The 24,439-nt window shown below is 41.9% G+C and overlaps 1 protein-coding gene across 2 annotated transcripts in view; it reads left to right on the top strand.

The window, feature by feature from the left end:
* Window positions 1–546: 546 nt before the first annotated feature.
* Window positions 547–24,439, top strand: part of RUNX1T1 (RUNX1 partner transcriptional co-repressor 1) — a 115,668-nt gene continuing 91,775 nt past the window's right edge. Inside the window, exons 1-2 of one of the 2 annotated variants that reach the window (XM_051610504.1) lie at window positions 547–1,172; window positions 20,968–21,140. In XM_051610504.1, coding sequence (XP_051466464.1) covers window positions 21,053–21,140 — 88 coding nt within the window. In that variant the 5' untranslated portion in view covers window positions 547–1,172; window positions 20,968–21,052. The remainder of the gene's footprint in view (window positions 1,173–20,967; window positions 21,141–24,439) is intronic. The other variant, XM_051610505.1, reaches the window with a different exon arrangement.

Raw genomic sequence — 24,439 nt, 5'->3', positions numbered from 1 at the left:
ATAAAAAGGAGAGGGAGGCCTTCCTCAATACTGTACTTTAGAAAGAGGGAAAAACAAAAGAAAAAAGAAAATTATAATTGTTTTCTCTAAGGCTATTATCTAATGCAAAAGCAAACAGTCTGACTGGAAATCAGCTAACAGAAGGGGATTAGAGAGTAGAACTGAGAGTGGCTTGATTTCTAGCACTGCTGTCTCTTCACACAGTGATGAGACACAGGCAGAGCAGCCAGGAGCTCTCCAGATGGCTAGAGAAAGTGTTTGTCTTGGGTTACTGCAGGGCAGTCTGGACTCTTAAAGCCGGGGAGGCATCATTAGGGAGCAAGTTAGATGTCCACCAAGTAAAAGAGAACGAGCGAAAGAAAGAGTAGGCAGGCTGCCCGAGAGGGACCGCGGTCGCCTATTGTTAACATATACTTGACCCCCACTAACCTCCTCACGACACAGATGTCTCCTACCTCTATCACCTCCCACTGCTTTAAGCCCTCCCCCCCTGCACCTGGGTAGCGGGGCTGGGCCGGCTGCCGGCAGTATGCTGCCTGCTTCGCGAGGTGCCTGAGAGCGGGGGAGCCGGGCGGAGCGGAGAGCGGAGCGGCGCGGAGAGCGGCGCAGCGCGGCGCAGCCTTGGGCGGGCGGCTCGGCACGGCACGGCTCGGCACCGGCGCGGCTTCGCGGCGGGCAGAGCTATGCGTCGGCTCCCCGGGAACACGCACAGACCCCGCCACTGACAGCGGCCGCTCCCTGCGCTCCACATCACGTTTGTCTGCGGCGGCGGCGGCAGCGGCAGCAGCAGCAGCAAGGAGAAAGACCTGGGCATTAACTATCTCGACTTGGAGACTTTGCATTATTTTTGGTTCTTGTCCTTTCCCGTGGAACCAGTAGTCTCTCTCGAGCTGATCCTCCTTTAAAAAAAAAAAAAAAAAGAAAAGAAAAACAAACCTAGAGAGGGAGGGGGGAGAGAAGAGCAGCTGGAGTTTCTCCTCAGCTCGTTTTGACTTTTGTGGACGTGGATCATCTGGACTGGGAAGGGAAGCCGCGCTGCGCTGCTCTCCCCTTTCCCACCCCCTCGCCGCTCCAGCAGCCGGGGCTGCCGGCTCTCCCCCGAGCAGGACGGGAACTTTTATTTGCAGCTCGCAGCCCGTGGCGAATGGTGGGAATCTCCGGTCCTTTGCAGTGTGAGTACGGGGCGCGGGCAGGGCAGGGCGCACTGGGGCGGGGGGAGCCCGGGTCTCTTTTTCCTTTCCTTCTCTCCTTTCCCGTAGGGCTCTCCTGGCTCTGCGGGGCTCCCGCGGCTGTGACTAACCCCGGCGGGCCGGGGCTGCTGCTGTGCCCGGGCAAGCATTGCATGCAGCTCCTATCCCCGCTATCCCCGGCTCAAAAACTCGCACCCCGAATATTTCTCAAGAGCCCATAAACCATATAACCCAGTTTTTTTTAGAGAATAGCCCTTCGAAGAACATATTCTTCCACAGCGTAGGGTTTCCGTCTCGATGTAGGACTTGGCTGTTTTTTCCCCCCGTCTGCCCTCTCTCCGGATCACAGCTAGCCAATGTTAGTCGGAGTGCCTGAGATATTTCTGGTGGGATTTTTGTTTTGTTTTATTACAATCATCGGCTTACGTAGTGCTGGCAGCATCACTTAAGGCTATTTTGCAGGAAATATTTCAGGGGGTGCACATCGTCTTTAGCTCCACCGCGAGCTTGAGTTATCTCGTTTCCTAAAAGGACAGGGCAACGTTAGGGATTTCATTTCCAAAACTGCGATAAAATGTAATTGTGTCACCGCGGCTAGCTGAGCTGAACGATTTGGTTCCATAACTTCCTAACAGCTGAGCGTATCAGTGGAGATTGGAGGGATGAAAGCTCCACTCCAAGCCATTTAGACAAGTCTTTGACTTTTGGCGAGTTCGGGTCCTTTTGTTAGTGCCAAAGTCGAGAGACTAGGCTAAAATTGGATTTAGGATAGGGAAGGACTTGCCACCCCAGCAGGAGCGCCCGCGAGCCCATTACACGGTAATTTATAGAGAAATACCTGTGTTGTTACTGCGCTCTTTTCTCCTAAATGTTAGATAGAAACTGAAAGTAACTAATCGGACGCAGCTCTCAAATCTTTCTTGCTCCAAGCAAGAGCTAAAATGTTACTTCCTTCAGGTCAGTGAGAAGTTTGAAGGAGGGAGGGGGAAGGTAAGGGGCGCCGAGGCGGTCTCCCCCCCCACCTCCCGCCCCCCAAGTTGCAGCCGCGAGCCCGGCGCGGCAGGACCGCCCTGCCCGGCCGCCGCCGGCAGCTCCCGCCAGCGCCGCGGTGGGGAACAGCCTCCGAGCCGCTCGGGTTTCTCTGGTTGAGCAGCCCTCGATCTCCACATCCGCAGCAGGCTGGGCCAGTCACCCCTTGCTACCTCTGCCTTGTCCTAAATCACGACGGGGAAAGGACCTGTCTTTCGCAGCCTCCTCGTAGCGCCTGCCGCCCCGCCGCCGGCGTCTCCCGCCTGCCAGTAGCTTAGACGTGGACTGCGATCCGCTCAGCCCGAGGTAGCAAATCTTTCCTGAAGAGCTGCTCAAGTTGTCCATTGCCAGCCAGAGCAGGGCTGGGAGCGCCTGCCTTGGCGCTGGCGGTGCGTCTCCGAGGTGCAGTTGCATGGCTGTGCACAGCTGCACGCTCGCCTTTGCAGGCAAAACAGGACGGCGGTGACAGGCATGGCACATCGGGGGCTGGGCACAGACAGGTACAGACCTCTGAAAAGCAGCCTGCCCGTGAGAACAAGGCAAGTGCCAAACCTCTGGCTATAGGCATAGCCCTAACTGCACGGATGTTTTCTGAGTCTTGGTATGTACAGTCAAGCGTTTGCTCCAGCAAATATTCGTGTGCTTAATGTAACGCTGACCCCTTTAACTTTTAACATCGCTTCCCCTAATTAATCTGTTCAGGCCCCAGACTTAAATGGCTGTCCACAGCTGCTGCAAATTGATTTATCCCCTGATGGTGGTCCGAGTTGCTGACCAAAGCAGGATTTTTTTTTTTCCTCCCCATTTTTGGTCTACTAATCTGTTTTGACTTATTTACTACTTACAGTAATGCTTGCATGCTTTTTGAAGGACTTAGAAAATATTTTCTTTTGACATGTAGCTAGAAACATAATTATTGTATTTGTAAACACAATATGTTAGGGCTAAGGGTGAATATAATTTATTTAATTATACCCTTGTAGCCTTACATTTCCTTCTCCATTTCTGCATCCTGACAGATGCAATGGAAAGTTTACATAAGCAACTTTGTTAACTGTAGTTTGAGGCAAGATGTGAAAGCCATTTTTAGATCTGAATTCTGTTATCCAGGTTTTCTGTTCTGCTTTTCTGTTAACGGTTTAGTGAGTCTGGATAGCCGAGAGGATTGAAACTGGTTTCTAATGGTTGTTAAAGCTGATGCTTGACCTTTCCATGGGAAGTCTGAAAACCTCATTCAGTTTATTCTGGGCTAATTTCCTTAGGAAATCCAATATGACCAGGGAATTTCCTTCAGCTTGGCTGAATGTTAAAAAAGTTAGTCTGTCTTGTTTATAAGTCCTGGTTCTAGCACTAGGTGTTTCTGTGGCTCCCCATCCATAGAAAAAATACTGGGGAAAAGATCTGAATATGGCTTATTTGCAACTGTTCAGTCTATGGAAATATGAAGTTTGCAAATGCTTTGTTAGGTGTGGGATGCACTGCAGATTTGCTGTACAGGTTTTTAATGAGAAAGTTACACTTTGATAATTGATAACTTTTCTAAGGTCAGTTTTGCCATATCTGAACCTTCACTGTAACTGCTACTACCTTCAATTCATAAGTCATTTTTCTGTGCTGTCATGGGAAGCTTAACCACGCATCAGCACAAGAAAACCCCAAACCCCACCAAAATGCCAACCCACCCTTAAATCCGTTGATGTCTCTGGCAAGCTGAAACCAGGCAAGGCGTACAGGAGATGGCAGGACTTCTTCCTTTGGCCCTGCGTTTGCAGGAGGGTGAGCGGCTGGGTTCCCAAGCCGTGAGCATGCTGGAGGAGACAAGAACCATTCTGTTTGTAATGGAATGCAGACAGCAGTGTTAGGTCACTGCTTCCTGGCAACTGCTGCTCAAGTTGTTTTTTTTTTCAAAGGCTTTGAGCTTTTAAATAGCTTCCAAAATCTTTTTAAGTAAAACATTGCCTTCTACCATTTTTGACCACCTTAACGTTAACTCGTTTCGTACCTAAATAATGGACCAGTAAAACATCACACGGTGTCTCTCATCTGTATATGCTTAACACTATGTATGCCTGCACGCACATGGAGTTTTATATTGGAAGTATTGTTTATAGGACAAAGGGGAGAAAAATAGCTCCACCTGGAGTGCTGGTCAGTGGCTAGTCAGTTCAGGACATTCTCCCCTGTCAAATCCTGTTTCTCGCTTCTCTGAAATGAACTTCAGACGACAGGCGTTGAATGTGAAGCTCACTTCACTGAGGTACCGTGCAGGCTGCAAACTCCCCGTTGCCAGACACTTGGGGTGAAATAGGCATCTGCAGTATTTGGATTGGGCGTGATGGGAGAGGAAGGGCTTGCAATTGTCATTTTCATCTTTCAAATCCACTTGCCACAGTCTATTACTGTTAAATCTCTAGCTAATTGAATCAGGATATTGGTATGTTGCTATTGCAGAAGCTTCAGATTTTTTTTTAGAAGGGAGGGGGGATCTTTTTCTTTGTTCTGTAGAAACTTAACTTGTCATGCAGAGATCAAGAAGCCTTATCAGCTGAGATGAAATGTGAGTCTGGTGTTGTGCAGGCGTTATTTCTCCTGGCTTGGCTAAAGAACTATAAAAAGGAAATGATTTTACATTTGGATACATTACACAGTTTTGATCCATGTAGTTAGCAGCAGCCTGCTCTTTCATACAGCCTTTAATAGCAACCTACAATATTTATAAAAGTTTAAACTGATACTCAATTTAGCATAAGTAGTGAAAGTGTAAATTCTTAAAACATTCCCTTCCAGATTTCATTTTCTTTACCTTTCACGTGGAAGATCTGAAAGATTTAGTTTAAAACCTGAACTTTTAATAGACATGGTCTTGGTTTTCCACAAAGATGTTCCATTTAAAGAAGAGCTTCAAAACTGCAGTTACCCTGTTCTTATTTACTATAAACTTGATTAGTTTAATATATGGTAGCATGAATACATCAGGAAATAGTAAACTGTGTGGTTTTGTGGATAAAGAAAAATGATCAGCAGATGTGAAATCAGTCAAAATACCCTGCCCTTTAAAAAGGCTTTTTTTTTCCCCGCACCAAAATATTTTCTTCTCAAAGACTTTAACTTCTATCTTTTTTTTTTTTTTCCCTGCCATTGATATGAAAGTTTTCAAATAATGTCTAGAGAACAGTAGACATTTTATTAAAATAAACATTAGTTCAGGATAATGGAGGTAATTGTAAGTGATAAGAGCAGAGCCAGGTTATCTGTGTGTTGTTTAAACAGAAGGAGCTATTTTGCACCATTTCCAGTAGCCATCTGTAGGGGAGAAGGGTTTGCACCTGTCTGTCCACACTAATTATAGATTAGGTCCAAAGAAATGAAATTCGAGTAGGCTTTCTCTTAATGAAATCCATAGTGATTTTATTGTAAATGTGTTTTGTGTACAGACGGTGATGGTTGGGCTGTGAGGAAAATAAATTGCTGTATGGCTGTCATGTACTTGTAGCTGTAAAGCAGGATACTGCTACATTAACAAAGGTGCTGAATAAAAATGTGGTGCTCCATTTAAGTCCTAGGCTTCAGGTGTGGCTTTAGCTAAGTTTAGTCAAAAAGGTTCACTGTAAGCACAGTCTTCTAGGGGTGTGTTTCAGGGTAGACTTCTCGGTTACCATCACTTTCATGTCAATGTACTGGCATATAGGTGGTCCTTTGGCTGAAACATGAGGAAAGAGTGGTTTCATGTTAAATATGTACACACATACATGCAGAGTGTGTTTCCTCTGGTTTAACACTAGATTATGAAAACAAAGTGAAAAGAGTGAGAAATGCATTCTGCAGTAAAAGGTCACATGAATTTCTACCACATCTGTTTATAGTAATTATGAACATAATTAACATAAGAATTACAAGTGAAGTAATGACAAGCTGAGCTATGAGATATTAAGCCATAATGGTCATATGTTGGAATTCTCACATTATAGCACACTAGAATTCACATATTCAATGCAAGAAAGAAAATGTTAGATTTTTATCTGTTTTAATGCTTCTAAACTTATCTGCCTGGGGCAGATGGACTTTACGCTTTATAGGAAGGTAACCCATTATTAAGAGACAGTCAGTTGAAATTAAGATTTCTAGCCTGCAGCTTGGACTTTGAGACAGCTGTGCTTATGGAACGCCACTTCTGTTACACACTTGTACTCTGACTTTATTTATTTTATTAACACACATTGCTTTATTTTTAAATGTGTTTTCACAGCAAACTGTTTACATTAGAAAAGATCTTGGATTAGTTTTTATTTAGAGAATTGTGATTCAAATAGTAAAACTGCCTGTTGGAATTGCCAACATAGATAATATAAGGCACACATTTTGGTTCTGTAAGATGAGAATCTGATAGACCCTAAATTAGTTCATGGCATTATATATATTAATACAATTTTTTTCATGGAAAAAAGCCCGTAACAAAAATCCCCCAAAAAAGCAATGTACATAGTATTTTGAAAGAACTTATGCAGAGAGAAAGCAGGTTGAACTAATTACTTTTCTTCAGAAATGCACAAAACATACAATTAAGTTTAGGGGCTAAGGTTTCAAATGAGTTGACTAACTTTTGTAATATGACCTGTCTGATTACCTCTAAATATGGTTGTCACACAGCTGACAACTGGAGGAAGCTGAGGGAGAAGTGGCCCTTCTTCAGGGTAAAAATACTGTCTGAGGAATGCATAGTAAATTTGACATGTGAAAATCAGTTTGCCTCTAATTAAAAAATCAAAGTCCTGTTTTTGTGATAGGAAAATTTACCAAAATGCTGTCTTTCTAAGGCTAAACATATAGCGTAGTTGATGAAAAAATAAAAATAATAAATACCTTGTTCTATGTCTCAGTGATACCAAGAGGTTTTTGCATTATTGGATTAGTGGAGGATTTGTGACAGACCCCTTTTTATCTGACATTCATTGCGGTGGCACGATTTTCACACACAATCCCCATCCCCCATCTAGGTTCTGGTTTTCACTTTGTATTATGTGTCAAATTCCCTTTTTTTTTCCTTTTTTTCTTTTTTTTTTTCTTTTTTTTTTTCTCCTGGAAGAAACTGCTATCTTGCCTGAGTGATTCTGGAAGGAGTTCTGCACTGAACAATGCCTGTCTCTCTCCAGTGTGCTGTCATTGTCCTCATCCCAGCCTTCACAGTGCTCTTCCACAAAAGTGCAAGGGAAACGTGTTTTCTTAACAAATGTTGATTCTGAGGGAGCAACATTTAAAAAAAACTTTTAATACCCAAGCGCCCAAAGTTTGCTTGGCAACCTGGTGCTGGTGCACAGCCATTCTGCTGGCTGGTTATGCTTGTGCCAGGCAGGTCGGGCTGCTTTGTCACCTGTTCCTTTGTTCCTGTTATCCTCATGGATAACCCAGTCCTCCTTGGTGAATCCCGTCAAAATAAACACTTTTTTTCTCAAAACCTTAACTGCTAAGCGTAGGGACCAACTCTGGCTTATCCTTCAGCCTCTGGTGAAGGATGCCACTGCTTGTAGCAGCAGTGTTGGGTTTTCAGACTCTTCCACCACCACAAAGGCCGAGTGAGTGGGTTGAGTTGGGTCAGGACTTTGCCAAGCCGGGAGTGGCTCTGTCCTGACCACACTAGGCCTGGAGGTTGCTGGGCTAGGAGCCACTGCGCTCTGTGCAGGTCACAGGTGCGGTGTGTGACGCTGGAGCCGGGCTGAAGGCAGTAATGAGGATGCCGTCTTGGTGGAAACGGAGGCGACCTCAGGTCGGGGAGCCCTGGGGAGCCAGCACGGTGCTCCCCTGGATCTCTGACAAGGTCCTTATCCTGGAGAGGTTTCGGGGCAACTTCCAGTGGCAGAGCCGGGCGGGATCCCTGCCCGAGGTTCAAGCACAGAGCAGGGCACTCAGGGAGCCACTGCCTTCTCACCCGCCGGGCGGCGCGGAGGTGACGCCTCCGCCCGGGCGTGACGCCTCCGCCCGGGCAGGGCTCGGCCTCTCCGAGGACCCCAGCCCGCGTCGTGCCGCCCCAGCCCCGCTCCCTCGCGCCCACCGTGCAGCCTTCGGCCTCCACCTGGGCCACGCTGATGCCGCAGTCGCGCTGATGCGGGCGCCGTCCCGCTCCGCTCCCCCCGCGCCGGCGGAGGCGCGAAGTGCCGCCCTCGCGCCGCAGGCGCACGAGGCCCGCGCCGCGGCGGCGCCTCCCGCCCTCCCTGCGCCGGGAGGGGAATCCGCGCCCGCGGGCCGGGGAGAGGCGGGCGCGGGGGGGACACGCTCCTCGGGGGGACACGACACCCGCCGCGGGGCGACACCCGCCCGGCTCCCTCGGCGCTGCGCAAGTCGGTAGAAGCAGAGAGAAGTGAAGATGTAACCTCTTACCTTTCCCCCGTTCCCCGTGGCGGCCGGGGGATGTACAGGCGCGGATCAGCTGGCAGGGAAAAGGGATCTACCTTTTGTTGTGCGTGGGGCAGCCGCGGCCTGGGCGTTGCCTCCCCCCCCCGCCCCCTGCGCCGCGCGGAGGGGAGCAGAGGGGGCGGGGGGTCTCCCGCCGGGTTTGCCACGGCCCGGGAGGAGGTGGCTGCAGAACAATAGGGTACCGGGGGACCCCAGAGTCGCGGGAGGAGGAGAGCGGCTTGCATGGATGAGGATGGGAGCGGGTGGCCGCTGGGGCCGAGGTGAACGGCGGCGGCCGGCTGGCGTGAGCTCGCCTCGGCGGGCTGGGTTCCCCAAGCCTGGCCGTCCCCAAGCCTGGCTGTCCCCAAGCGTGGCTTTCCCCAAGGCTGGCTGTCCCCAAGCCTGACTTTCCCCAAGGCTGGCTGTCCCCAAGGCTGGCTGTCCCCGCGGGTGCTGACAGGAGCGGGCGGGCAGCCCGGGGTGCGGGCACTCATGCTGTCAGCCTCGGGTGGTTTCAGCGGAGGATCCTGGCTTCCAAATCCCGGCAGAGAATGACAGTGGATTTTAGGAAGAGTGGCCTTTTAAATTTTTTTTCTTTTCTTACTTTTGATGATGATTTTTCAGTTCTTACTAGATTAAGATGACTTGCACGCACACTGCCTTAGCAGAAGGCTTCATCAGTGGTATTTTCTTAAAACAACATTAAACAATCACCTTTAAAACACATTTAAAAGTTTGAAATATATATATATATATTGCCATTTCACTTTGTCAAGTGTTTACACAAATAGATATATAGATATGATCTACTAACTAAAAGCCTAATTAAAATTTGTTTAAAGCCAGGGGGGCATGTATTCTTGTTGACAGCAGCAGATCGATAGGGTAAGACAATAGAGCCCCATTATTTTACTTCCATTGACTGAACATATTGACATTTCAGGTTTGTGATTGCCTCAGTGAGCATGATGAAACACTGAAATTCACGAACCAACTGTCTGGAGTGGCACATATATTACTGTATGTCATCTCTGCCTTCAGGTTACCTTATCACTGAAGCAGAATGGTAATGGATGGCAGCAGAGTACTTCAGAAGGGTTAGGGCTCTATCAGTTAAGGAGCTGACACATAGCAGGTTTCAGGAGTATCTTTAATTGCACCTAGAATTATGTACAAGGGAAGATGGTCCTTGTTACCTGCTGCTGTGCTTCGGAGTTTACAGGCTGAGAAGCAGACAGGATAACAAGGTACTTATGTTTTATATTTTATATACGTGACTTGATACCTTAAACTTCTGCAAAAGCTCAAGGACTTCTGATTGTGCTGTTTTCATGCTTGCCATGTTCACAACATCTCAGCCTGGTCTTGGTCTTCAAGTTCCAGAGCACCTGCTAGACCTTCTCCCCATCTCAGGATTGCAAAGGAAACAAATAAGAACTTCCAAATAAATTAATGCACTTTTGGTTTCTCCCCCCTCATCATGTTGTATCAACAATGCTCAGGGAATTCAATGCAGTGAGAATATTACAGAAGGATAAATATACACTTTTTTCTTTAGTATAAGCACTGTAAAAAGAAATGTCTGTGCAATATGTGTATGCATAACTATATATATTAATTTATATGATTGCGTATAAATGCATATATGAAGAAGATCCAGTGGCTGCAGAATGCACAACTTGGCTTATTTAAAAGGCTTTCAGATGTTCTTTAAAATCTAGCAGACTGTAGAATGAAACCCGTCAGGGTTAGGCAGAGATAGAGATTGAAATTAATTTAAAGCAGACAAAGAGCTAATATGAAAGAGGCACTAGTGATTTAACTCATTTTTTAAAGTAAGTGTAATGAAAATATAAAATGCATTCTGAATGTGCCATCTACTCAGCAATTGTTGCCATCAAGTGGACTGCTGATGCCCTTTAAGATGGTAAAAAGGAAACTAGTCCTTTATACCATTTTCATGAAAATGTTAGGTTTCTGTTTGATCAGCAGGTGCTGTTGAGATGAAAGCCATGTGTAAATTTTCAGAAGGCCAAAAGTGTCAATTCAGAAAAGGAAAGTGATAAGAGAAAATGCAATCAGTTTTCCTGTTTTCAATTTGTGCAGGATTTGAAGAGCTGTTTTGTTAAACTGCTACATCTGCTCCAATATGAATATTGAACTACTTCCACTAAAAATAACACCCTATAATTTGGAAGCCATTGCAGTCTTTTGTTAATGCAAGTGGGTTATTTAAAAAAAAAATCTATTCTGAAAAATCTCCTGCCTAATGTGCATTTTTGTTTATTGGTACTTTTATCTTCAGCAGATAAAATGGAATTATGCAATTAGGACTGTATCTATTTGGACTGTAAAAATGGCACTGGATAGCTGAATGTCACTATATTGGTGAAAGGATTTAACTTGTACATTTAAAATAATTTTATTAATTAACTATGATTGTATTTTAAAATGACAAGTGACTGCTTTCCAGTTGCAACAATCCAGCTTTACCTACTACTGAGGACCCTTGTGCAAAGGAAAGGATGTTCAGAGTAGGACAGAACATTCTTGGACTTTTTTCGTTCCTGCCATACCTGCAAATCTCAGGTTAGGCTTATCAAGGACATTTTAGTCAATGGGGCTCTTGGAGTAACTTTTTCCACTGGTAAATGAAATTATTAAATCATGCTTGAATGCATTACTTGGCAGCTGTGGAGCTGCTAACCCAAGTGAGTTTTATGAACCTGGAAAGCACAACATTGGTAGAGTGTAAATTTTCTATCAGAAGCATCTTCAGAGAAAATAACATCATTGCTTTTTAATAATAAATCTAATGAAAGGGCTATTAATTTGTTCACTTTATAAACAAGGATCTAAATAAAGAAATATTGTTACATCCATAGAACCCTCTGTACGCAACATGAGTAAACATGCAGAATAAGTTGAGAGCTTTTACTTCTTCATTTCAACATAGTCAGTTACCTGGTTTTAGTATTAGAATGGGTTTTAGCTGTCGGATTCTAATCTCGTAGTCAGGAACTCAGTTTATTTGGCAGGTGTCTACATGGGAAAGGGCCTTGCTGATGCTTCTGTTTGGTTTTGCAATTGGATTTGCAAACTTTTGACCTCGGGGGATTTTCCTCAAAGTGATCTACAGATCAGAAATAATTAAAATTCAATAAACTGAAATTTAAATATAGAATGGATTTTGCGCAAGATCCGCGCGTGTGGTAGGTTGTCTGGAAGTCTGTGGCATGTCTACTTCATACTTAGTATTCCCAAACATAATTGTGTGCACACGTGCATAAATTTATGTTGAATGACAGAGGGATGATTATACAGATTTTATCCAAAACTCTGTGCACTCCTGAAACATAACAAAGTCTCCCTCCCCAGAAGATTGTTTACATCCCTTGACAGTCACTAGATTCAAATCTTCTAAACATGAAACTTGTTTCCTTTCCTCCAAACCTTCTTTTCCCCAACAAAGCTAACCCTGTTAAACCTCACCTTCTGTGGAACGTATACATAGTTATAGACATATGTACGAGAAGTAAATATTACAAAAAACACGGCCGATTGGGGCAAAATGTCTGTAGCCTTAAATAGCTTGTGATATCTGCCAACAGCAGAAGCCACTCTGAGGAGACCCTATCTGGGCTGACCTGGGGATGCGAGAGCCTTTGAGGAGTCTCATGTTAGTGCTCAGTGCCTACATGGCGCTTTCTGCTTCTGAAAGTTACTGAGCAAATGCTCTGTCGTAGCAGGTTAGTGGAGATGCTGACTGCCTGATGAGTTTTTAAAGCAAGGGGCTTCTTGCTTTGGTCATGGAATTTTTTTGTACTTTTCTCAGGGTTGTGGTATAGTCCAATGCCAAAAGAAAGATTATAGTTGGGTGTAGGGTATCCAGGTTTCCTTATCTAAATTTCCTGACCATATTCATGGGTGTGCTCTGTTTTTCTTATTCTTTGCCAAAAATGCTGCATGCAGTTTTGCTGTTCCTGCTGAATAGTTGCCATATTTAACTCCAGTTGTTGTGAATGGAAATGTGAATATGGAAAGAAATCCTTTCATACTTCATTTTCTATGGCACATTTTAGGATGCCTGGGAAGGAACAGCATCCTGGATATTAAAAATATTTCTGAATACACACAAAAAAATTTAGAAGAAGTTCAACAGGTTGGTTTTGTTCATATGTAGTTTTTGAACATGTGCAAGATGGTAACTTACTGAACTGATACATATTTTTTACTCAGTATTATTTATTGATATCCCAAAAGCACAGTTACGTTGTACAGAACTGTGCAGCAACAGTATTCCTGAACAATCCTGTATTGCAGCATGCTGACATGGGATCTTCATGGGATAGTTCACAAATTCTTCAGGAATTTCAAGAAGGCATTTGATTCAGTGGCACTTTTCCGTCTATCAAGACGGGTAGGCTGTAGTGCTTACAATAAAAAAATACATCCACAGTTCTTGGATGATAGTAAATTCTTTTTGTAAATGATGTTGCTGCCTGGGAAGACAGAAGACTCCACCTAGTGGAGTGGAATTAATCTGCAAACACTGGCAGGCAATGGCAAGTAATAAAATAGCTAGTGTTTTTAAAAAGCCAGGTTGATGCAGTGAGTAAAAACCAGGAATTTCAACAAGCATCTGGGGAGATGGTTGCATGACCATTACAAATTGTACAATACTGTAGTTATTTTTGTAGCTCCAGGAGGCTTATGTATGTGTGCCTCGTTGGATGTTAATATACAATTTGCATTAGTAGTAGTCATTACCATTAGCCATTTTTATTTTGGTATGTTTTGTATTTGGAGACTTACTGATTATTTTTTTTTTATTTCTGATGATGACCACACAGGTGCCTCTTGATTATTGCCCAAGTGTAATTTTAAATAGCTTGGGAAAAAAACCCAAATCCAGCCTCCCAAAAATCTCCACTTTTTCCATGATTAATTGTTCTCCAGAACACATTTTCTGTTTTTTTTTTTTCTTTTACTCTGTAATGGTGGTACAGGATGCTGGTTCTTCATGTTTTCATGACAGGCTGGGTGGCATGTTGAGTAAATCTCTGTGTGCCTTCTGGTAGTCCCAAGATTTAACAATCTCCATTATGAAGCATCAAATTGTGTAGGGTTTTGTACCTGTACTTTACTTCCCCATTAGTTTGGTCATATTGTGTTAATAGGATGAAATACAATTAATTTTTAAGCTGAAGTGCAAGTGAACACTCAACCTGAGCAGCAAATAGACTATCCTGAAATCCTCTTTGAAAATTCACCCTAACATTGAAGAACACTGAAGGAAGAACACTTCCCTAGACTAGCTCAGGCTTTGAGAGCAAGAGAGAGTGAGGCTGTTGCCAGAAAATGAGCTTATTAGGATACAACAAAGGAGACTGAATGATACTGCTGCAAAGGATATTTTGAAAGAGCGCTTCAAAGGAGAGCTTTCAGTGACATCCAGGTGGGGTTTGTTGCCAAAGCCGTTAAAGCATAGTGGTGCCAGAGAAAGCTGCCAACAAATTTAGGAATAATGGCACCTGTGGGTGTGCTATCGATGGATGGGAGTGCCAGGATGATTTTTTAAATTTTATTTTAATGGTGGTATTGCTAAAAGTATTTAAGGGTAATGTTATAGAAAGGGTTTTAGTGAGTGAAGTCACCGAGTTCTAGGAACCATTAAGCAAAAACTGTTTCATGACTGTACTATTTATTATTTTTAAAGCTTGTTGGCAAACCACTTAATGCTGGAAGAGCATGCTGGCACCTGTATTAAAGCATGCTGCAGATGAGCAAGGAAACCATCGTACTGAACCAAATACGCTAGCTTAGTTTCTGAATGTTGCATGCACTCCATGTGCGCCATGATGAATTAATGGAACTCCATGGGTCAGCAGAGCTTGTAAGTGTTGAATTAAAGTACTAGAACTCAGATCTGCCATGGTATTCACATGCCCCATTCTATTGATGATAGTGTTTCTTTTGTCTAAACACCAGTCTGAGGATCTGGACCTTCAGGCTTTCTGTGCTTCCACCTCGCATCTGTGATCTTAACAGTACTTCCCTGGAATGATTCTGACACTTAGATCCAGATATGGCCCTGATGAGAGTATCTTGTGTAAGGTTAAGTGTGCTAGCTCAGGTCTTAATGCAAAATAAATAATTCTCTTTGAATTGGAAATGGCAGACGTACCTGATGAAGAACTCCATGTAAAGAAGAGGAAAAAGTCTATTCCTTCTGTAATAGTATTCTCAGAGGTTCCCACTGAATCCGTGGGACCAGGATTCTCAACTTCTACATGCCAAGAGCTGTTTAACTGTGTTTAATCCAGCCATCTGCTCAAAAAATTTCCAGAGAAGTGTACAGCTACTGTAAATAACAGCTACAGTAGTTTTAAAGAATTATTTTCTCTTCCAGGTTCTGAGATCTATTGGTCCTATCCTCTTTCCATGAAATTCATGGGAGGTTTTCATGTTTATTTTCTTAATTTATGTGTTGTTTTTTTTTAAGTCCAAGCCTAAATTTCTGCTCTTACAGAGCTATTAATGGCCACTATTGTGTTTATTATCCTGTAGCTTCTCTGGGTAGAGAAGGATGGGCAGGACCTCAGTGACATTACAAGTAGTCAGTGGCTGTGTCTGCTCCCTAGGAGGTCACAGGAAGCAGGTGGCTCTGTTAATTGTCCTCACTCCCAACTCTTGTCCTTCCTGCAGGCAATTTAGAAGTGGTCAGGAAGTGTCAGGCCTACTGTGTCCCCTCAGGATCACTACTTCATGCGTTCATAATAATTTGAAGTATGTTCCAGGCACGGAAAACTGTGTAGGAATACTTATAGTCCTTCCTAAGGTCTGTGGCTACCTAGCTGTCAGGCTGAGTGCCATGACTGCAGAGTGCATTTGGGATTAAAAGGTATTTCCCTAACATGTAGCATCTTCATTCTTTCAAGTTAGTGATAAAAATCCTAGGTAACAAAACTACAAAAACCCACGAGATCCATGCAGTATTTGTGGAAACTATGGTCCACTTCTATCTGGTGAGTGGAGGATAGGGAATGTAAATGCATTTTCTGCCTAGTATTTGGGTTTTAATTGTCTTTGTTGCAATTGCCCCATGAGTAGTCTTGGACCCCTGAACTCCCTGGACTCAGTGCTGTGTTTTCAAAAATGAGTTAGGGTCTTGCTAGTTTGGATGAGCTTCTTGTTAACTGTTGATTTTTTTAACTGTGAAAGCTCACAGCATTGCTGAGTATCTTGCAAGTTGTACCCAATGCTATACGCCAGGTTTTGAACTACCAGTAATGATTCATTTAAGTGTTTCTTGGAAAGCGTCCATTCAGTGTTGGAAGTGACATAAGTTGAGTAATAAATATCGTACTAGTTATATATCTGCCATAAGCATTTTGAGTGAAAACTCCTAAGCTTCTGCTCAGGTGGACTCTGGTATTACTGAGACTATTTGCCTCTAAATAAGGTGAGCTGCAGAATTATGTGGCTAGTGAATTGTAATGGTTTCTGAATCACTATTCCAAAATATCAGCCTGAAATACTAACAAATAATGAGCTTGGACTTGTATGTTATTTAAAGAATAGCATTTTAGAGCAAAGTATTTTATAAAATGTTTAATAAACAGTTTGCAATTTATTTCCATCAAACCCATTTTCCAGGAAAAATACCTCCTTCAGCAGGTAAAAAGGTGTCAGTATTCTGTAAGAATATCAGATTTTTATCCAGCTATTTGCTATTTATCTCTGTTCATTTCAGTGCAAGGAGATCAGCTGACAACAGCAGCAACTGAATCATGTTTGCAGCTGGGCAATTACAGTAGACCCTAAGATCTGCGACTGTCAACCATGAACGCAGATGCATTCAAAGTTCTGTTTTTCTTCCATGTGGAAGTCGTTGGCATGGAACAGATGCCTTCATTTTGGAGAAACCAACCTCTGGATATAATTGGTTCTCTCTTCTCTTGTCCTCTAGGGACAGTCTCTCGCAGATGAAATTAGATGAGAGAGAAAAAAAAGACACAAGCACACACGCTCACACATGACATGAAGCAGGAGTTTTTCAGGATCTCTCTCTTGTTTTGTCACGTGGAACTGTTCCACAGCTGGAAGATTTAGCTCCATTTTTAGCACTCTACACACATGATGATGATGCTATATGAAAAACATGCAAATTAAAATATGTATCTGGCCAAAGTTTATTATTAATCTAGGCATGCTTGTTGAGAAAGAAGACAAGCATATCCAGCTTGTATTACTTCAGTGTTAAATGTTAACTTCTACACAATCTATTGGTGCTGCAGTCTCGGAAGTTTAAAGTTAAATGGCAGAAGAGACAAGATGATTTTAAAAACTTCTGTTGCAGTGGTGGTGTCAAAGTATTTTAATCAGATGGTTTGCTAATTGTTAACACAGGAGGGTAAAAGTAAGTAGTTGACTTCAAATTTCACCTAGCATACAGGCATTAAATTGAGGAAGCATAATTACAGGACCTTGAGCAGAATTTGTCAGATAAACACCTGGTATGAGTCATATGGTAGAGCATTGAAGTGGTGTCCACTTACTGAAGATATCTAAGATGGAATTTAGAGGCCCTTAGAGAGAAGGAGAACCTGCCTGCCCTGTGCCCATGATAGGTTTTTGTCACTCCCCTCTGGTGTGACAGCTCTCAGATTGTCCCAGTTTATGATAATTATTGCTATTAACATAAATAAATACCAACTTTGGGTTACCTTTAAAAGCTCAGTTGTGAACTGGGACAGTCTGTGTCCCTGTGCTGTGTAAAGAGCTGCGATATTCCCGAGTGTAGTGGGCACCTCCAGGAAGAGGGTGCAGCAGGGATCAGGAAGTAAACTACCACTGCTGGTGCCAAAGAGCTTGGAGATCTGTCTTAAGTTTTATTTCCTAGCATAAGCTTTTTTTTATATTGCAGTTTAATGCAACAGCCCACCAGATCAATCACAAGGTGTAAAATTTATCTAGGCAAATGTAACTCTTAGATAAATTGGCTGATGAACTGTGGGAGTGGTTTCTTGAAGATGTTGAGCCTTTGTAATGACATCGGTAGGTCCTGCTGACAGCATATTGATGACCTGAATTCTGAACCTGATTTTCAGATTTTGAGGCAATTTTAATGTTTTATGTGAGGATTTTACTGCTACTGTAGTAGTTCATTCTCTTAAAAGCTGAGCACAAATGTCACCAGCAATGAAAACTGGCAGGAGATATCGTGGTCCTGCCTGAGTAATTGGTAGAAGGCAATCCACATTTTATATACTTGATGTAACTGGTAGCTGCAGGGTGCTGTGGTCCTTTCTTCCCCTAACACCCACAGGCTGTATGGAGGGAGGGCATTCACTAGCACTTCAGCAGTTAGAAGGAAGCTCAAGTTAAACTTTGTTTCAAATCAATGACTCTTCAGGTTTCCTAAAGAAGTAGGGAGATTCTTTGGTGTAGAACTTAGTTCTGATTTGCAGAACTTTAGTGTAACACTGTGCTGCTCTTAACAGTGTATTTCTGAAGAACCACATATTAAGGGAAAAACTTAACCAGAGAAGTGCTTAGGTGATGAAGGGATTTCTGGCAAGAACTAGGAAGTGCAATAATGGTTGATTTCTTTTGAGGCTGATCTATTTGTAGTCTTTACATCCTATTAATTCCTTGAAAGATAAGCTGATACAAGAATGATTTGCCAGGGCCAATGGTTCTTCTAAAAATCTTGGCTCAGGTTATATCCTCCTTCTGTCCACGTATAAGATAAAAGCACAGTGAATATGAGGTTAACTGAATTCAAATAGAAGATTCTCTCGAGTTATTGCATTCCTTAGAAAATAAATACATTTCTCATATGGTTGAGATTGATCAAAAAAGTATTCTGTATGCCAGTGATTACATTCCCATCTGTGATTAAGGTTTTCTGTCTGCATCTGGTTTTCACATTATATTTTCTGTAACAAGAATCCTTTATATGGCAGAGTTCACTCTCTGTATTTTCTATTAGCTGCAGCTTGAACTACTGCACGGATCGCAGATTTACACATGTGGTTTTCATTACTTCATACCATTGAGAAAAAGTAATATTTGTTTGGGAAAGTATGTTTTTCAAAATTTCCATGGTAATACAACATGTTGATCCTTTTTTATAACACTCTTGTAAGACTACAAATTGTTTGAGGCATTCTACTTTCAGTGAAGTTCAGACTTTAGATAATTTTGCGTGTACATTTGCACAGCAGCAGGAGTTTACAATTCAGGAGGCAAAAATACATTTAAAAAGGGCCATTGGTGTAGAATGGGTATAGCAAATGCATCCATCACTTTGGAAAATGTGGCATATACAGAAAATGAATGTGGGGCTGAAACAAAGGAAGAGTAGTGAGTTAGTGATGTCTTCATTGTAAAGTGGATGACACATGGGTACTTTTATTTTTTTTGAGACTTTTTTTTTTTTCCCCACAGCAAATGGTTTAAAAATATTTTACCAGACATGAAAAAAGGAGTATGCTGTTCAGCAGACACAAATATTGAATTGTTATATGTTACATAGTTTAACATATTTTATCATAATTATTTCTAGTGTCCAAATTAGTAAAGGTTAGCAAAACATGAATACATCTTTACAGATGGCTGCTGTGTGTAATTCTGAATCCAAAATATGATGTTAATTTAATGTTCCTCTATAAATCCATATTTCAACCAGATTGTGCTATCATCACTCGGTAGAAAACGTAATGTTTGAATAATCTCAGTGAAATTAATAGGGCCAGTTGGTCAGTGAAGGATTTTTCTTTTGTGGTAGGGGCCATGAGTTTGTGGCCATAAAAATCAGATCAGACAAGAACAATTTAGGGAATCCTGTATGTGTTTATGGAAATGTAAAATGTTATGCATAAATCTGGACAATTGAAAAATACACAATTCATGATAAGGCACAACTGAAAGGTAAATTTGATGCCTATAAAAGGAGATGGTGACAACTAGAGAATTTCATACACATTAAAAATAATTTGAGAGAAGTAGCTACTGCACCCAAATTGGGGAGTCCGTAATACCTTTTGGACATTATTTTCCAAATGCCACAGACAATTGTCGTATTGAAAGCTTCACAGTTGCCAGATCCTGGGTAGAGTCTTGCAGAGTCCGTACATGCCTCTCAGTTTCTCTGAAAGCAATAGAATTTTGACTTGTGTCAGGGCTACAGGGAAGCGTCTGACCAGAAACATGAGAAAGAAAGAAGTTTGAGTAGTGAATTCCTTTGTTCTCAGTAACCTTAACTTTAACTTGGGAAGGTTTGTTTTGATTTGAGGAGGGTGCTTGTTTGTAGGAAAGACTGCAATTTCTAGCATAAACACAAATGTGATCTTTTGCAAATACCCTTGAACCATACCTTTTTTTTGCAGTAAGATCTAGTCCAGGGGAGGGTTGGGGCTGGATTCTTGGTTAGATGCATGTAGCAGCGACCAGATCCTTATGCATGCTTAACTGTATGTCCTAAAAGAACTGAATAGTGGATGCAGATTGGAGCATGTACGTAACTGCGTGTGCTTGGCTTTAAAAATCTTTCTGCCATGACATAATTACAACCCCCTGAAAAGCATATTAATGTCTTGGAAAAACTGACAATGCTGTCATACAGACTTGTACAAATGACAAAGTATTTGTGTAACCAAAATAAACAGGTTTTGTAGGTGTTGCAGTGGGAGGGAAATTGCCTTTTCAAAAGTGGGAGGATGATTTGTAAATATACCAATAGATTGTTTTGATCTCCCTTTGTTTAAATGTGTTTGCTGTTACGACTTACAATTACAAATTAGTATAGCCATGTGTAATTGCAAGGTCTCTATTTTTAGTAACCATGTTCGTTTCATAAGTTATTCTCTAGAGCATCTGTTGAACCAGGTAAAGTATGTAATATTTATATTATATGAATGTATTTAAAACCAATCATTTTTTACACAACTACCTGGTAGGTGTTTTGATGGTAGAATATAGGCTGCCCTTAGTTTGTTGCCCTCTATAAGCCAACTGTTTTAAATGAGCAACGTAAGGAACAACCTTTGTCGAAGAATGAATACAGTTTTTAAGTACTGCCTTATGATAAAATCATATAATCATAGAATACCAGGTTGGAAGGGACCTCAAGGATCATGTGGTCCAACCTTTTTAGGTAATACTGTAGTTTTATAGGAGATACTGCCTTATATTAACTAAGAAAATGTGGGTAATTGATTTAGAATGATAGCATTTCTGTGTTCCTTCTTATTTAAGAGACTGCTATTATCATGTAAATGAAGGGGTGTGGTGCTTCAAACTGGCTGTGATATGTGCTTTTTTTTTTTTTTCCCCCATTTGTTGTTGTCAATAGAAAAGATTGATCTCTGGGCTGGTGAACGTAATATCTGTCCCAGTCAGGAAAGGCAAGAGGAAATTAGCAGAGCGATTGGTGGAGAATGATATCTGTCAAAAGAAACACTTGGAGAGCACTGAGTTTAGTGATAGGTGACTGCCGGAAAAAAGGGAACTTTGAATTTTGTCAAGGTAAGGAACAGAAAAATACTTGATTTTGTAATGTGCATACCGTTTAGCAATTATTTTTAATGACTGTACCTTGCCTTGTAAACTGTAATTAAAAAAAAAAAAAAAAGAATCTTTCTCTTTAGCCTCCAAAGAGTCTTGTCTAAATCAATGAAGATGGTGTCTTCATTTTGATGGCACTGAGAGAGCACAGCAATGCCAATAAAATCTGTCAGTGATGACTGTTCTAAAATCTTCTTAGTTAAAAAAGTACATGTGAAATTCTTAACTGTGGTTTTTGTGTTTTTGATGACATAGGTACTCTTAATGTGGCATATAAATATTACTTGGCTGGGTTGTGAAAATAGTAAAGTTCTATTTCCTTAGCTGTGAATATGAACAGTATTTGCAATCAGGTGAAGGGCCAGTTGTAATCATGTTGACAAAATGCTTGTGTTTGTAATTTAGTGGAAGCTTCTAGTAAGCTCATCTGTGATAAATTTGATTGGAATAATACTGAGAATAGGTATTTCCGCTTCTTGTGTGCAAAGATTTTTACCATACTGGAAAAGTAAATCTTCTATGGCAGAAGAAAATGTCTAGATAAACCTGTGACTGTCATTCCTATATTTACTGTAACTCCCTTTTTTTTCTTCCTAAAATGGTGTGTCTAGATGGCAACAAACTACTACACTGATTTTATGCCCTTTCCATCACTCTGATGCTTTGTTTCTCAGTGCTGGCCCTTTTCACCTATGAGGTAACTTTGTTAGAGTATGATACCAAAATAAAATTATATGCTCTGGTTAATTCTAAAGGCAACCAAGCCTTGCTCATCTCCCCACTCAAGACGTTGTGGCTTACGCTGCCCTGTGTGTGAGGTGTGGAGAGGAAATGGAGCACAGCTGGAAGAGCCAGCAAGAGACTGCACATCATGTTGTTGCAAGGGGCCAGGGCTGAGGTTTTATGCATCGGCGTGAACATGCTTTTAAAAAATTAAATCCTAATAAAAGTTAATTTACATTGTAATTTGAGTTCCTAGGTCAGATTAAAACAAGTAAATACTTTTCAGGGGCCTTCCTGTACACAGACAGCATTGAAATCACAGAATCACGGAAGGGTAGGAATCGGGAGAGTCCTCTGGAGATCATCTAGTCCAACCCCCCTGCTAGAGCAGGATTCCCTAGAGCAGATTACACAGGAACATGTCCAGGCAGGTTTTGATTGTATCCAGGGATGGAGACTCCACAGCCTCCCTGCGCAGCTTGTCCGACTTCTTTGTTACCTTCAGAGTAAAGAATTATTTTCTTACATTTATGTTAAACCTTCTGTTTACCAGTTTGTGACCACTGTCCCTTGCTCTGTCACTGGACACCACTGAGAAGAATCTGGCCCCATCCTCCTGACACCTACCCTTTAGCTGTTTATAAGCAGGGTTTCTTCCTGCATTTTTATTTTGCTAATTTGGCAGTGTATAGCTTCTGACTAATTCTCCTTTTTTTTAATCTACAGTCTTTTTCAGAGAGCAAGTGTGTACCCTGTACAGGTGGTTGTTGTCTGGTTGCTTTTGGCATATGGATCTTCATAAAGGATTTTTAAAATGTATAAATGTAAAAGTAAAGATTTCGTGCCTGAAGCATTCAGTGCTGGCATACTAATGGGTAGCTTAGCATGGTTTATTGCTGTCAGAGCACGTGCAAGATAATCGAAATCTACAACTTGGGAGAAAGGCATGTTTTCTAATAATGTATTTATTTAGAAAGGGGAAATTAATACAAGTAAAGTTCACTTCATCCTTCTAAAGTCCAAATGATCCGGTTGTACTGGTGAAATAGTCATAAATGGGAGGGAACAGCATGTTACTTTTCCTGATAACCATCAGGCAGGTCTGGCTGCTTGCATTGTTACCTGGGTGCAGGCAGGTCTCTGCTGTTATGAAATAGCTGTTACTAAATGGTTCCCTTTCCTGTGTGGTTCTATCAGTGTAGCCTTGCACCAAAACAAACACATCCTCTCTAAAACACCATTTACAAGTTAACAATGTTGTATAGTTTTCACCTTGGTCATGAAGGTGATCCAAAACTGCTTTATAGCTCTTTATAAAAGAGAGTGATCAGTGTTGGTTAGCATTTGTTAAATCTTTGGGCATTCCCATTTTGACATTTGGTTGAAATGAGGTGACTGGGTAAGGTACCCACATCTGGATATGTCCTAAGTTCAGAAACGTTAGTCTTAAATTGCCAAGAAGCCCCACATTGAAATGTCAATGAATTATTAGAAATGGGGCAAACACTTTTATAGCTTAACTTAATATGTACTTCACTGTGCCCAAGATTTGACTTACTATTGGAAACCAAAATGGAATAAAAGGCAAAATAAAAGGTGTTTTAGTCTATCGTCTCCTTAAAGTAGCGGCCTCTTGTAGCATTAGACTACCTGCCTACACTATTGTGATCCCTCTTGTGCATGCTTATCCATCTTTTGCTATTGCAAAGCCTTCCTCTCTAGGTTACCTTTTTTTATCCTCAAAACAATTGTTGTCTTACCTATGAATCTTGAAGAGTACAATTGAAACAATAACAACCCCCTTCTCACATGTAACAGATGCAAAATGGGACGAGTGTAGTATAGACAGCAAGTTGTCATTACACAGCTCACAATCAGGTTTTCATCTGTTCATGTGGTGCACACCTGTGGCTTGCTGGCATCGCTCTTGATTGGAGTGTGAGAGAGCTTAATGAAAAACAAAGCCAGGATGACAAGAAGAGACTCCATGGCACATGTGGGTTACTTCACACATCTTAAGAAAGTGAAATTTGAAATACACTGGCTTGGAGAAAATGCGGTGCAATGGAAGTGTGCCTGGGTGACACTGCAAAGGGAACCAGGGTCCTGCTCATTTCTGCCTTGCAAATAAAACATTTTTGTCTTTAGGTCAGGTTGATTTGGACCAGTTGAGAGCAGTGGCCGATTTCTCCAGTTTACTTTCTGAGCCATTAAGTGTATCCTGGGCAGGAATCTAGCTTTTGAAGTACAAAGAAAATAACCTGCAATCTATATAAAATGCTGGTGAATGGGGAAGGGAGGAAATTTACAGAGAACTGTAAATTTCTGAAAATCTGGGTTTGAGAACAACTATGTTAAAATAGAATGTAAGGGGAATGTTTGTGTGTGACTTTAGTATTATTTTAATTTTAAAATACAATCTTTAAAACCTTTGAGGTGAGGAGAGCATGAGCACTCACAATATGATCTATTTACTAGTAAACTGAAATTAAGTAATCTGATTGAAGCTGAAGTTCCTTTTTCAAAGTGATTTTTTT

Source organism: Apus apus, chromosome 2 (genome assembly GCF_020740795.1).
Source record: "Apus apus isolate bApuApu2 chromosome 2, bApuApu2.pri.cur, whole genome shotgun sequence".
NCBI classification, from domain to species: Eukaryota; Metazoa; Chordata; class Aves; order Apodiformes; family Apodidae; genus Apus; species Apus apus.
Note: the sequence above shows the minus strand (reverse complement) of the source record. Positions and strands in the feature narration are given on the sequence as shown.